Source organism: Ornithorhynchus anatinus, chromosome 13, assembly GCF_004115215.2.
Source record: "Ornithorhynchus anatinus isolate Pmale09 chromosome 13, mOrnAna1.pri.v4, whole genome shotgun sequence".
NCBI lineage: Eukaryota > Metazoa > Chordata > Mammalia > Monotremata > Ornithorhynchidae > Ornithorhynchus > Ornithorhynchus anatinus.
In genome coordinates, this window is record NC_041740.1 from 20,230,258 (window position 1) to 20,245,423 (window position 15,166).

A 15,166-nucleotide genomic window follows, 5' to 3' on the forward strand; every position below is an offset into this window, starting at 1 on the left:
TAAGAGTGCTTTGGAGAGTTCAATATAACAGAGTTGGTAGACACAATCCTTGCCCACAATGAGCTTACAGACTAGAAGCCCATCACCCCTCTTTTAGAGAAGCTGTGTGGTCTAAAGAAAAGAGCAAGGGCCTGGGAGTCAGAGGGTCTAGATTCTAATCCTGGCTTTGCCACTCATCTGAGGTATGATCTTGGGCAAGTCACTTCACTACTCTGGGCCTCAGTTCCCTCTTCTGCCAAATTGGGGATTCCATCCCTGTTCTCTTTCCTATTTAGACCATGAGCTCCCTGTGGGACCTGATTAGCTTGTGTCTCCCCCAGAGCTTAATACAGAGCTTGGTACATAATTTGCATTTACCAGAGACTATTATTTTTTATTCTTGTTATTTTTTATGGTATTTGTTAAGGGCTTACTATGTGTTGAACTCTGTTTTAAGCACCGGGGTAGGTACAAGTTAATTAATAATAATAATAATAATGTTGGTATTTATTAAGCGCTTACTATGTGCAGAGCACTGTTCTAAGCACTGGGATACACAGGGTAATCAGGTTGTCCCACATGAGGCTCACAGTCTTAATCCCCATTTTACAGATGAGGTAACTGAGGCACAGAGAGGACATGGTCTCTGTCCCACATGGGGCTCATAATCTAAATAGGAGGGAGCAAAGGGATTGAATCCCCGCTTTACAGTTGAGGAAACTGAGGCCCAGAGAAGGTAAGTGATTTGCCCAAGGTCATTCAATCGTTCATTCGTATTTATTGAACTCTTACTGTGGGCAAAGCACTGTACTAAGTGCGTAAGGACTGTACTAAGCACTCAAGCACTGTACTAAGCACTTAAGCACACAGCAAGCAATTAGCAGAGTCGGTTTTAGAGCCCAGGTCCTCCAACTCCCAGGCCTGTGTCTGTTCCACTAAGTCACGATGCTAATTATTATTTTTTTCCACAATCCCGGAGCCTGTTGGACATTGGCCCACCCTGCGATAGGCTCTCACCTTCTGACAACCCTTGTCCACCAGCTCCACGGTGCCAGGAGCCTGAGGCAACGGCTTCCTTTTGCAGACGTAACCGAGGCTCATCTCACAGGCGCGATCTGCCCAGGCCCCATCCTGCAAGAGTCCCAGGTGGAAGGAATCCATTGATTATTGGTATTTATCGAGCGTTTACTGTGAGAAGAGCCCTGTACTAAGTGCTTGGGAGAATATAATGCAACAGAGTTGGTAGACGCATTCCCGGTCCTCAGGGAGTTTGCGAATTCATGGGGGAGATGGACAGTAAACCAAAATACAGATAGGGAAAGGGGCAGAATATAAGGATAAGTATATAAATGCTGTGGAGGTGAGGAATCAAAGTGCTTAGTTTGGCAACAACAATAAGAAAAATAATTGGGGTGTTTGTTAAGTGCTTACTATGTTCCAAGCACTGGGATGATGATAATAATAATGATAATTGTTAAGCACTTGCTAAGTGCCAGGCACTGTACTAAGTGCTGGGGAATAATAATAACAATAACGTTTGTTAAGCACTTATTATGTGCTAAGCACTGTACTAAATGCTGGGGTAATAATAATAATGATGATGATATTTGTTAAGCTTTACTATGTTCCAAACACTGTACTAAGCACTAGGTAGATATAAGATAATCAGGTCCCATATGGGCTTACAGTGTAAGTAGGAGGGAGAACAGGTATTGAATCCATATTTTGCAGATGAGGGAACTGAGGCCCAGGGAATTGAAGTGACTTGCCCAAGATCACAGAGGAGGCAGGTAGCAAAGCTGGGATTAGAACCCAGGTCCTCTGACTCTCAGACCCATGCTCTTCCCACTTGGCCATGCTGCTTCTCAGTCAGTCAGTAGCAATTACTGAGCACTTACTGTGTGCAAAGCACTGTATTAAGTGCTTGGGAGAGCATAAGAGACATATTCCTAGTCCACAATGAGTTTATAATCTAGAGGGGGAGACAGATATGCCCATAAGTGCTGTGGGCCTGGGAGGGGGAATGAATAAAGGGAGCAAGTCAGGGTGATACAGAGGGGAGTGGAGTAGAGGAAAGGAGGGCTTAGTCAGGGAAGGCCTCTTGGAGGAGATGGGCCTTCAGTAAGGATTTGAAGCAGGGGGAAATGTCATAGTCTGTTGGATATGGATAGTCGAGAACAAGTGCATAGGTAGTGCAAAAGAGAGGGTGAATAAGGGGGGAATGAAAAAATCATCAGGGAGGAAGGTTGAAGGCAAGGGGATGCCAAGGAGTTTATCCTGGGCTGTTCCTAACTAGAGACCAACACAGAAGCTGCCACGGACATGGGTGATGCTTGGAGCAGGAACTGGGAGTCAGTGCCCTGAGAGCCAAGGGTCAAGGAGAAAAGAGAAACTTTTCCCAAAACCATGATTCCCCCACAAGGCTATGAGTGAAGTATTCCACCCCCACCTCGTACTGATACACCCGGGTTCCTTCAAAGATGGGGAGAAGGGGCCATGGGGGAGACGCTCCGACTCTTTCAATCCATCAGGTTATCCACCCTGGGACCCCTACCTGCCCCTGGCTACTGGCCAGTGGCAGCCTACTCACCTGCCCCTTCATCACCACGCAATCTTCCTGCCTGTTGTTCTCGTGGCTTGGTTCCCCTCTCAGCCACTTGGTGAATGTGACCGGAGTTCCATCGCTCCACTCGAAATACATCTGGAACTTGAGGTCATTCAGCCCGATCCACAGTTCATCTGTGGTCTCTAAACAAGAAGATGGAGGGGGAAGACAGTTTGTTTGGGTACCAGGGCAAGGGAGGCAAATTCTTCCAGCATTTCCTCATGTGGCACGTGCTTTTTCCATGCTCCCACTCTGCTGCTAGATTGTAAACTCCAGGAGGACAAGGATCATGTGGACTTACTTTATTGCACTCTCCCAACAACCACCGAGCCCAGCACTCTGCACAGACAGGAGGTACTCGCCAAATACCAACGATTAATCGATCTAAAGGATTAGGAACATGTGAAATGGGTGGGCTGATCAAAAGGTCACTGGTCACCCTTAGAAAAGTTCAAAGGTCAGTCTTTACCTCGGGGAGTCCCTCTTTAGCCTAAATGGTTTTCAATTTCCTGTGGATAAAATGGCAGCCTCTGCTGTGCCCATATTTGCAGCTGACAGAGGGGCCTTTCAGGAAGTAAGTGGATTAGTGCGAGTGGTTAGTTCCTGAGCATGCCAGGCGTCGAGCTTCACCGACCCCTCAGTCCAGCCCTTATATCTCAATGTTCCGTGGCTAGAGAAGGGAATCCAGCCACAGTTTAACCCGTAAATCAGACTTGGGTCCAGCCACGCCCAGAAAATCCATCGTCACGGTCCTCGTCGATGGGCACAAAGACCAGCCGACCCCTGTCTCTCATTTGGAATCACTATATCAATCCAACAGGAGCTTAATAGAGATCTGTAATTTGTTTATATATTTAATTTATTTATTTACATAACCTGTAATTTCTTTATACATCAGTAATTTATTTCTATGTATCTCTGTGATTTATTTATATATCTTTAGTTTATTTATGGGATTTATTTATTTATATATCTGTGAGTTTTTTATTTTTACATTTCTGTAATTTATTTATACATGTCATTTATTTATATATTTGTAATTTCTTTATATATCTGTAACTCATTTATTTATATCTGATTTATTTATATACATATATATACACCTGTGATTTATTTATTAATTTGTATATGGGATTTATTTATTTATGTATCTGTGAGTTATTTGTTTACATATATTTGTAATTTATTTATAGATCTATGAGCTATTTATTTTTATATTTCTGTCATTTATTTATATATGTCATTTATATATCTGTAATTTCTTTATATATCTGTGATTTATTTATATATGCAATTCACTTATTTCTGTATCTGTGAGTTATTTATTCATATGTGTGTAATTTATTTACATTTACCACTTGCTTACTGTGTGACCTTGGGTAAGTCACTCACTTCACTTCTCTGTGTCCCGGCTTCCTCAACTGTGAAATGGGGATTCAATACCTGTTCTTCCTCCTAACTTGGTCTGCGAGTCCCATGTAGGACGGGGACTGTGTCCGACCTAATTAACTTATTATCAACTCCAGGGCTTAGAACAATGATTGACACAGAGTAAGTAATCAGGCCTCTTCTGGGCCCATTTCCACTGTACCACTTGTTAGCACTTACTATGTGTCAAGCACTGTTCTAAACCCCGGGGTGGATACAAGCTAATCAGGTTGGGCACTGTCCCTGTCCCACGTGGGGCTCACAGTCTTAATCCTCATTTTATAAATGAGGTAACGGAGGAGCAGAGGAGTGAATTGACTTGCCCAAGGTCACACAGCAGACAAGTGGTGGAGCCAGGATTAGAACCCAGAACTAGAACCCAGGTCCTTCTGACTCCCATGTCCTATACACTAGGCCCTGTGCTAAGCATTTAGGAGACTGCAACATAATAGAGGTGGTAGATGCGGTCCCCTCCCACAGCGAGCTGGCAGTCCAGCTGTGAGTCCATAATTTCATAGTTGACCAGAAGCCTTGAGGTGGTCACGGGAGGGGGGGGCTGGTGAGGGTCTCGTTAAAAGCATCAGCACGAATTGATATATTTTCTGTGGTTAATTAATTATGGTACTTTTTAAGTTCTTACTATGTGCTAAACACTGTTCTAAACACGAAGGTAGATACAGGTTAATCAGGTTGGATGCAGTCCTTGTTCCACATTCCACATGGAGCTTACACTCTTAATCACCATTTTACAGATGAGGTAACTGAGACCCGGAGAAATAAAGAGACTTACCCAAGGTCACCCAGCAGACAAGTGGTGGAGGCTGGGGTTAGAACCGGGCGTGGGGGGGGGGGGCTGTGAACCCCTGGTCACTCTTACCGTATCCTAGCTGAGAGATGATGAAGCTGAATTCTTCAACATTATGGATGCTGGCCAAGTCACCCCCTTCTTTCCTGCAGGAGGTCAGAGCTTCTCTCTGGATTTTGGGTTCTCGGTAGATCCGATAACAGTGGCCCGCATATGGCCACCATTGGCTGGGGCAGTTGATGGGCACTCCAGTTTCTGGAACACAAAAAGAGGGGTCAGAAGGGGACGACAGTCCACATGGTGAAAACAAGGATGATCCCGGTGCAGGTCTGGAGACCCAGGTCACCTTGACTTGGAGAAAATTGGGGTAGTTCCCATCCACCAGTCAGCCAGTCAATCGTATTTACTGAGCGCTTACTGTGTGCAGAGCACTGTACTGAGCGCTTGGGAGAGTCCAGTAAAACAATAAACAGACACATTCCCTGTCCACAAAGAGGTGACAGTCTAGAGGGGGGATAGACATTACTGGAAATAAATAAATGACAGATATGTCCGTAAGTGCTGTGGGGCTGGGATGGGGGGATGAATAAAGGGAGCAAGTCAGGGTGATGCGGAAGGGAGTTGGAGAAAAGGAAAAGAGGGCTTAGTCAGGGAAGACCTCTTGGATGAGTATGCCTTCAGAGACAGACTCTTGGGCTGGGTGGATTGCGAGGGGGTGAGCCAGTAGAGGCTTTGCTTCTGCTGTTGAGTTTCCGTTGACAAAGGGTGAGTGGTCAATTTCCCTTCGTATCACTTAAGGTTTCCTGGTAAAAGTTCATTGGGATATTGCTGCGAGATGGAAAAGAATTTGCTGTTCTCCCTTTATAAAGAATCCGCGCACTTCCTGTTGATCAGTGGGGTCTATTGGGGACATAAGTAGAATAGCCTTTACTCAAATGACCCCCCTAAATTTGTATCTGAGACAAAGGAATCTGATACATCCTGAGACTTGGTGGAAAACTTGATTTTTTTTTCTGTTCAAAAGCCTATTTTATGGTATTCGTTAAGCACTTACTGTGTGCTAGGCACTGTACTAGACACTGGGTAGACATGGGTTAGACATAGTCCCTGTCCTGCTTGGCTAAATGGGAGGGACAAATGGTTATTTGATCCCCATTTTACAATTGAGGAAACTGAGGCACACAGCAGGCAAGAGGCAGAATTTGGATTAGAACCCAGGTCTCCTGATTCCTGTTCCTGTGCTCTTCCTGCATCTGGCCACAGGCCAAGGATAGGTCATCCAACCCCCATAATTTTCTCTCCTAGTGACCCCTAAGCCATGCAATGTTGCATTAAAACAATAACATAGCAAAACTCACTCTGAGACAACTTTCACTCTCTTCCCCCAACTGTCAGGAGAGGGCATTTTTCCCAGTCTTATTTCCCATTTTCCAGATGAGGTAAATGCGGCACAGAGAGATTAAGTGACTTGTCCAAGGTCACAGAGCAGACAAGTGGCAGAGCTGGGATCAGAACCCAGGTTCTCTGATTCCCCAGCCCATGCTCTTTCCACTGGGCCACGCTACGTTTCTATTTGTTGAGTGCTTACTGTGTGCAGGCACTGTGCTAAGCACTTATAAGGGCAGCATCAACAGTGGAGGGATCTCTAGCAGAGGGGGTGGATTTTGACTAAATCTGGGTCATTCGTTTGTTTTATGGTACTTGTTGAGCACTTACTATGTGTCAGAAACTGTTCTAAGTGCTGGGGTAGGTACAGTTTAATCAGCAGGAGGGAGAACAGGTGTTGAATCCTCATTTTACAATTGAGGAAATTGAGGCACAGAGAAGTGAAGTGAGTCACCCAAGCAAGTGGCATACAGCAAGCAAGTGGCAGAGCAATCGGTGACGTCTCATGCTGGCCCGGTTGACATTCACGTAAGCCTGCCCTTATCCCCCTCACCCTTCATCTGCCGTCTCTCTTTAAATGACTATGGGGGGTTATTTTACTTTGTGTAGAAGTCAAAACGACCTCCCCTGTCATCTCTCCCAGTAGGCTCCCAGGCAGCACACCTTCCTGATTAGAAACCAGCAGGTCGGGCTTTGGGGTTCTTACGGATCGGAGAAGAGCCGGGCTTGGCTAGGAAGTGCTCTTAACGAAGACCTGAGGCCTGTCACTCACCTCCACTGTTCCTAGAGCCGTCCACTTACCTGAGGGGATTATAAAGGAGGTCAGGGAGTTGTTCCCCTTCTTGCAAATATAGCCGAGCCTTTGGGCGCACTCCAGCGTTTCCCACTTGGCATTTTTCCCCGGGTTTAATGAAACACAGCTTTTCCCAGGCTCTACGGATGGGTTTCCTTCAGAAAAAGAGCCCCCCCAACAACAAAACAGGATCTTTAACGCATGCAAGCCTTTGCCCTCAAGCCATAGCACTAAGACCAGCCCCCTTACTCGCCAAGGGGAATGGCTAGGACAATATCAGGAATGAGAGAGGAAAGGAAGGAAGAAGGTGAGAAAAAGCAGGAGTTAGGAGGCCAGAATGGGAGGGAGGGAGGGAGGAGTGGAGGAGATGGTCACTGGGAGAGGTGGACAGTTTTTAAGATGGTGGTTCCCTCTTACCTGGACTACGAGATGTTCTTCCCCTTGACGCTGTTTAGTGCCATTGTTCTTGTCTGTCCGTCTCCCCCGATTAGACTGTAAGCCCGTCAAACGGCAGGGACTGTCTCTATCTGTTGCCGACTTGTTCATCCCAAGCGCTTAGTACAGTGCTCTGCACATAGTAAGCGCTCAATAAATACTATTGAATGAATGAATTAATGAATGGACTCCCGTTTAGAAACCAGAAGGGGCTTCCCCAACTCTACTGCCATCGCTGTAAAAACTCAGGTTGTCGAGCCCAGTTTGGTGGCCTTGGAGTTTGGAAGGTGACCCAGGTGTTGTGGGAGATGGGCGGTCCCAGTGGGGCATCCCAAACCAGGGAAGAGGGTTGCCAACTGCCAGGAATGATTTATGCCAACACACCACATAAAATTTACTGACAGTCCATCTTTTTTACTGATGGTTCAAAAATGGAAGAGAGCAGGCATTTGGGGCGGGGCGGGGGGGTGAAGGGGATCGGTGGCCAGTGGTTGGGTGTGACCTCAAACAAGTCACCTCACTTCTCTGGGCCTCAGTTTCCTCAACTGCAAAATGGAGATTCAATATCTGTTCTCCCTCCCATTTGGACTGTGAGCCCCAGAGAATTCTGTGTGTGGAAAATTATTCCCGGGAGTGGGCCACTAGGATATCGGGCACCCACCACTCTGAGTGAAGCAGGAGTGAAGCAGCCATGGTTAACCCGTTCACATGAGCTGCCAGAGAATTTATCCACCATTGGCAACTCTGCTAAGGATCTTGAGAACTCAGCCGATCTGTGCGGATAAGGCCTCCCATGCTCGGCTGCCATTTTGCTCCTCTCAGGTCACCCTCCGCCTCCACAGAAATCATCAAAGAGACGGGGATGGGTGGCATTTCCTGGGTAACATGTAGGGTGGGCATTTGTGAAGCCCCTTGAAAACAATTTCTCTCACACCAGCCTGGGGTTGGGCTCTGCTGGGCATAGGAAAGAGTCAAGTTGAATGGGCCCAAGAGTCAAGTTGATTGGCCCACCCCCTGCCCTATATGAGTTTCCAATCTAAAATATTCACTCAGATAAACTGGGAGTGGTTGGATTAATCATCCCCACTTCCACTCCCAAGAAGTCACCTAGCAAAAGTTCCTCATGCTTTCAATATTTGTGAGAGGCCTGAAGTTGGCAAGATAATAACGGGGATTGAGAGAGGGAAGGAAGCAAGGAGGTGAGAGAGAGCAGGAGGTAGGAGGGAGGTGGGGAGGTGGTGGTTTTTGGGAGGGACGGACAGTTTTCAAGATGGTGGCTCCCGCCTACCTGGACTCCAGTTCAGAAACCGGAAGGGGCTTCCTCCACTCCACTGCCACCCGCTGTTGAAGCTCAGGCTGTTGAGTCCAATCCAGAGGCCTGACGTCAGCGAGGAGGTCAATCCTAAATGTCCCAAAGGCAGATTACAGATTGACGTACAGCAGGAAAAGTTCAATGGGTTCGTATTTCAAGTCAGCCTCTCGTGCTTGAGAAGATAACCTGCGGTGGCCTAGGCTGGACAATACTGACAGTGTGATCTGAGAAGAACCTCCCAAATGCTTAGTAGAGCACTTTGCACCCAGTAAATGCTCAATAAATATAATTGAATGAATGAAGAACAGGTTGGGAGCAGGAGTGGAAAGAGCATGAGCCTAGGTTCTAATCCCTGCTCTGTCATTTGACTGCTGCGTGACCTCAGACAAGTTGCTTCACTCTCTGGGCCTCAGTTTTCTCAACTGCACAATGGAGATTCAATATCTGTTCTTCCTCCCACTTGGACTCTGAGCCCCCTGTGGGCCAGGGATGGTGTCCAATCTGATAATCTCGAATCTATCCCAGAAATTGGCCCCCCGGCCTGCTGTGTTCATTTCCTGCTCCATCGCCGGACACGGCGCCACCCTCAGCACGGGGAGGAAACAAACACACGAGCGGGAACCGGGCGTCCCTCTCAGTCGCCTATCTCCCCGCCCACCCAACCCTCCCATCAGGGAAAGGAGGAAGAGAAACCCGAAGGCCAGAGAGGGGAAGAGGAAGGGCAGGGATGATAGCACCGAGCGTCAAATTCCAGCCTCCCATCCGGGCTCGGGCAGGGAGGAGGGAGACGTTGGCGATCCAGGGGAGCGGTAGTCAGGTCGGGGTCTGAGACATGGGAGGATCCCAGGTGGAAACCTCAGTTCCAGGCCGAGATTGCAACCTTTTCATTCATTCATTCAATAGTATTTATTGAGCGCTTACTATGTGCAGAGCACTGTACTAAGCGCTTGGGATGAACAAGTCGGCAACAGATAGAGACAGTCCCTGCCGTTTGACGGGCTTACAGTCTAATCGGGGGAGATGGACAGACGAGAACAATGGCAATAAATAGAGTCGAGGGGAAGAACATCTCGTAAAAACAATGGCGACTAAATAGAATCAAGGCGATGTACAATTCATTAACAAAATAAATAGGGTAATGAAAATATATACAGTTGAGCGGGTGAGTACAGTGCTTTGGGGATGGGAAGGGAGAGGTGGAGGAGCAGAGGGAAAAGGGGAAAAAGGGGGTTTAGCTGCGGAGAGGTAAAGGGGGGGTGGCAGAGGGAGTAGAGGGAGAAGAGGAGCTCAGTCTGGGAAGGCCTCTTGGAGGAGGTGAGTTTTAAGTAGGGTTTTGAAGAGGGGAAGAGAATCAGTTTGGCGGAGGTGAGGAGGGAGGGCGTTCCAGGACCGCGGGAGGACGTGGCCCAGGGGTCGACGGCGGGATAGGCGAGACCGAGGGACGGTGAGGAGGTGGGCGGCGGAGGAGCAGAGCGTGCGGGGTGGGTGGTAGAAAGAGAGAAGGGAGGAGAGGTAGGAAGGGGCAAGGTGATGGAGAGCCTTGAAGCCTAGAGTGAGGAGTTTTTGTTTGGAGCAGAAGTTGATAAGCAACCACTGGAGTTGTTGAAGAAGGGGAGTGACATGCCCAGATCGTTTCTGCAGGAAGATGAGCCGGGCAGCGGAGTGAAGAATAGACTGGAGCGGGGCGAGAGAGGAGGAAGGGAGGTCAGAGAGAAGGCTGACACAGTAGTCTAGCCGGGATATAACCAGAGCCCGTAACAGTAAGGTAGCCGTTTGGGTGGAGAGGAAAGGGCGGATCTTGGCGATATTGTAGAGGTGAAACCGGCAGGTCTCGGTAACGGATAGGATGTGTGGGGTGAACGAGAGAGACGAGTCAAGGATGACACCGAGATTGCGGGCCCGAGAGACGGGAAGGATGGTCGTGCCATCCACGGTGATAGAGAAGTCTGGGAGAGGACCGGGTTTGGGAGGGAAGATGAGGAGCTCAGTCTTGCTCATGTTGAGTTTTAGGTGGCGGGCAGACATCCAGGTGGAGACGTCCTGGAGGCGGGAGGAGATGCGAGCCTGAAGGGAGGGGGAGAGGACAGGGGCGGAGATGTAGATCTGCGTGTCATCTGCGTAGAGATGGTAGTCAAACCTTGGTCTCTATTTCCTTGCCTGATGCTTGGAAGCTCGGGAAACACTGATGCTGTTCTCTCTGGCACTACTGGGAATGGTCAGATCTCTCGCTCAGGAGCAACAGGATTTGAATCAGTGCGTGATCAAGGGATTAGACGATACCATTCCCAAGGGCGTTACTCTAGCAATCTTTCCAGCGGGGAAGCAGCGTGGCTCAGTGGAAAGAGCCTGGGCATCGGAGTCAGAGGTCATGAGTTCGACTCCCGGCTCTGCCACTTGTCAGCTGTGTGCAGTGGGCAAGTCACTTAACTTCTCTGTGCCTCAGTTACCTCATCTGTAAAATGGGGATTAACTGTGAGCCTCATGTGGGACGACCTGATTACCCTGTATCTCCCCCAGCGCTTAGAACAGTGCTCTGCACATAGTAAGCGCTTAACAAATACCAACATTATTATTATTATTTCCAGTCTCTTATCCAACTTTCCAGTCCCTTAATACATCTTTCCAGTCCCTTAACCTTAAAGAAGCAGCATGGCCAAGTGGAAAGAGGAGAAGCCCAGGAGTCAGAGGACCTGGTTTCGAAACCTGGCTCTACCACTTGTCTGCTGTGTGACCTTGGGCAAGTCACTTAACTTCTCTGTGCTTCAGTCCCCTCTGCAAAATGGGGATTCAATACCTGTTCTCCCTCCTACTTAGACTGTGAACCCCACGTGGGATCTGATGAACTTGTATCTTCTCCAGTGGTTAGTACTTTAGTTGGCATCTATTAATTGTTTTACAAATACTGTTATTATTGCTATCATCATCGTTATTATTTTTATCCATCTTTTCAGTCCTTTATCCATCTTTTTAGCCTCTTCCATTTTTTCAATCTCTTATCCATTCTTCCATTCCCTTTCCCCTCCTATCTGTAATTTATTTTATTGTATGTCTCTCCTCCTAGATGGTAAGCTTCCTGAGTTCAAGGATAATACATTTTCAGGCTCCATAAGCAGCATTAAACTACCTTTCATGGTCTATTGGCCAAATCTCAGGTTCCATCGTTCAGATAAAGGAAAATGGCCACCATGGCTTCCCTAACCTTTGACCTGCGTCATCTGTTCTTTACTTTACCTGCTAGGTACATCTGCTCGTGAATCTCTGTGACACTCAAAAGATCGGCATTCTGCTGTCTGCAGCTCTGCCTTGCCTGATGCCACGTCAGCGCCGATTTGGAATTGATCTGGTAGCGGTTGTCCGTAAGAGGATCTTTGGTCCACAAACTGTCAATGCCTTCATCTGTAAAAACAAACATACTTGGATTATTCAATCATATTTATTGAATGCTTACTGTGTACAGAGCACTGGACTGAGTGCTTGGAAAGTACAATTCAGCTACAAATAGAGACCATCCCTACCCAACAAAGGGCTCACAGCCTAGAAATTATCACACAAACTAAACTCTGGAGCTAAACAGGAAGCACCCGCTGCTTCAATTAATCAATCGACAGTATTTAGTGAGCGCTTACAATGTGCTGGGAGTGCACAGTGTAATAGAGTCGGCAGATATGTTCCCTGCCTACGAGGAGCTAACAGTCCAGAGGGGGAGACATATCAAAATAAATTGTGGATATGTAAGTGATGCGGGGCTGATGGTGGGGTGAATAAAGGGTACAAATCTAATCGTAAGAGCAAAGCAGAAGGGAGAGAGAGAGATGGGGAAATGAGGGCTTAGTTGGGGAAAGTCTCTCGAAGGAGATGTGATTTTAACAAGGCTTTGAAGGTGAGGAGAGTGATTGTTGGATATGAAGGGGGAGGGCATTAGTGGCCAGAGGAAGGACGTGGGTGAGAGGTTGGCCGTGGGAAAGACAAGATGGAGGGACCGCGAGTGGGTTGGCAGTAGAGAAACGAAATGAGTTTGCTGGCTTGAAGTAGGAAATCAGTGAGGTAAGTTGGTGGGGGCCAAGGTGATTAAGTACTTTGAAGACGATGATGAGGAGTTTCTGTTTGATACGGAGGTGGATGGGCAACCACTGGAGGTTCTTGAGGAGTGGGGAAATAATGACTGGACATTATTTTTAAAAACCGATCCGGGCAGCAGAGTGAAGTATGGATTGAACAGGAAGAAAGATATCGCCTAAAGGACCCTACCCTGAACCTGCGATTAGAGCCCGCTGTTGTTTTAATAATATAACAAATATTTTTTAAAAAAGAGATATCATCCTCCTGGTCTCCCAAGCCCTTGACACTATTCTCATTCAACCCTCATAGTCAATCTGTCACCATATCCTGTCCGTTCAGCCTTCTCAACATCGCTAACATCCGCTCTTTCCTCTCCATCTAAACTGCTACCACCCTGATCCAAGCACTTATTTTCCACCTTGACTCCTGCAACAACCTCCTCGTCTATCCCCCTGCCTCCTGTCTCAACCGTCTCCATTCCTTATTTCACTCTGTAGCCCAGATCATTTTTCTGAAAAACCCTTCAGGCCACATCTCCTCCCTCTTCAAAAACTTCCCATGTTTGTCCATCCTCCTCCACGCGCATGAGAAACTCCCCACCACAGGCTTTAGAGCACTCAATCAGCTCTGCCTCTCCCACCTTATCTCACTGATGTCCTAATACAATAAATCTACAAGCTCTGCTCCTCGAGTGTCAATCTAATAGATACTCTGAAATCTCATCTACTGACCTCTTACTCACAGCCTCCCTCAGGCCTGGAACCCCTTCCTCTTTCAAATCCAACAGTCCACTACTCTCCCCATCTTCAAAACCCTCAGAAAATCACTCCTGCCCCCAGAGGCCTTGCCTGACTAAGCCCTCATTTCCCCTCCCTCCCCTCTCCACTGTGGCCCCTTCTCAACCTTCTTTTACCCCTCAGGCACTTTGATACTCACCCCAGTCCCACAGGACTTATATACATATCCTTATACACTATGCAGCATGGCCTAGTGGATAGAGCACAGGCCGGGGAGTCAGAGGACCTGGGTTCTAATCCCAGCTCTGCCACTTGTCTGCTGTGTGACCTTGGGCAGGTCATCTAACATTTCTGGGCCTCACTTACCTCATCTGTAAATGGGGAGGGGACTATGTCCAACCTGATTAGCGCACATCTACCCCAGTTCTTTGTACAGTGTCTGGCATATAGTAAGTACTTAACAACTACCTCTAAAACAAAAAAGAAAAACCTGTGTGCAGAGCGCTGTACTAAGTGCTTGGGAGAATACAGTAGAACATCGTCTGGACTTGTTTATATATGTACATATTTTTCTATTAATTTTATTAATGATGAGTATATACCTATAATTCTATTTATTGATATTGATGCTATTGATGCCTGTTTACTTGTTTTGATGTCTGTCTCCCCGCTTTTATACTGTGAGTCCATTGTTGGGTAGGGATTGTCTCTATTTGTAACCTAGAGGAAGGTCCTTCCTAAAGAGGAAGAGAAATCCGGGGACCATCCAAACAAGCGAGGTGGCTTTGAAGTTTGCCCAAAATATTGTGCAACTCAACTTTCCTGCCGGTGGTGGGCATGGGGGGCGCTGAGCCTGGGGAGGGACGAGGGGTGGGTATTTCCTCAATCGTTTGTGGAGAGAGAAAAAAGATCCTCTCTCTGTCTGTTCTTCCTTCCGTCCTCTCCTCCCTCCCTTGCTCTCACGCCCACAGGCTCGGACCCATGGATGTTGTCCAGTGCCCAAAGCAGTGTGTGCCCTAAAGTGAGGCAGTGCCAGGGTCATCTGCCTGCTGGCACGAGGCTGGTGGAGGTGGGGAGCGGTGTGCATTTGGCTGGCAGAGCAGCGGCAGCATCTCTTCCCCTTACAGTCTTCAGTGCAGCGGCCAGCAGGTGAGAAGATCACGGTGGGATGTGCACTTCATCCCATGAGAATGTGAGATCCTTGAGGGCACGGATTGGATCTTATCTTCCTCATCTATTGGGTTGCAATCTCCCAAATGTTTAGTACAGTACTCTGTACAAAGGGAGTGTGTAATAAGTACCACTGATTGGAGGTGAGGCCTTCAGTACAGTACTCTGCACACAGGGAGTGCTCAATAAATACCACTGTGCTTCTACAAGATGTGAGCAGAATGGTCTTAAATTCAGTGGAGAACCTAGGTACTAGGCTACAAGTTCTAACAATAATAATAATAATAATAATACTGATGAGGATATTTTTTAAAGGTTTCCTATGAGCCAGGCACTGTGCTGAGCTCTGGAGAAACTTCTTGCTGTACCTCAATCTCATCTATCTCACCTGCAACTTCTTGCCTAAGTCCTGCCTCTGGCCCAGAATGCCCTCCCTCCTCATATCCGACAGATGACT

General features: G+C 47.5%; 1 protein-coding gene across 1 annotated transcript in view; it reads right to left on the reverse strand.

Annotated features, from left to right (window-relative positions):
* Nucleotides 1-15,166, reverse strand: part of MRC1 (mannose receptor C-type 1) — a 68,336-nt gene that overhangs the window by 34,553 nt on the left and 18,617 nt on the right. Inside the window, exons 4-9 of the mRNA XM_029078212.2 lie at nt 11,975-12,139; nt 8,720-8,833; nt 7,005-7,151; nt 4,890-5,072; nt 2,570-2,727; nt 997-1,110 (exon numbers count right to left, since the gene is read on the reverse strand). Of these exons, the coding sequence (XP_028934045.1) occupies nt 997-1,110; nt 2,570-2,727; nt 4,890-5,072; nt 7,005-7,151; nt 8,720-8,833; nt 11,975-12,139 (881 nt within the window). The remainder of the gene's footprint in view (nt 1-996; nt 1,111-2,569; nt 2,728-4,889; nt 5,073-7,004; nt 7,152-8,719; nt 8,834-11,974; nt 12,140-15,166) is intronic.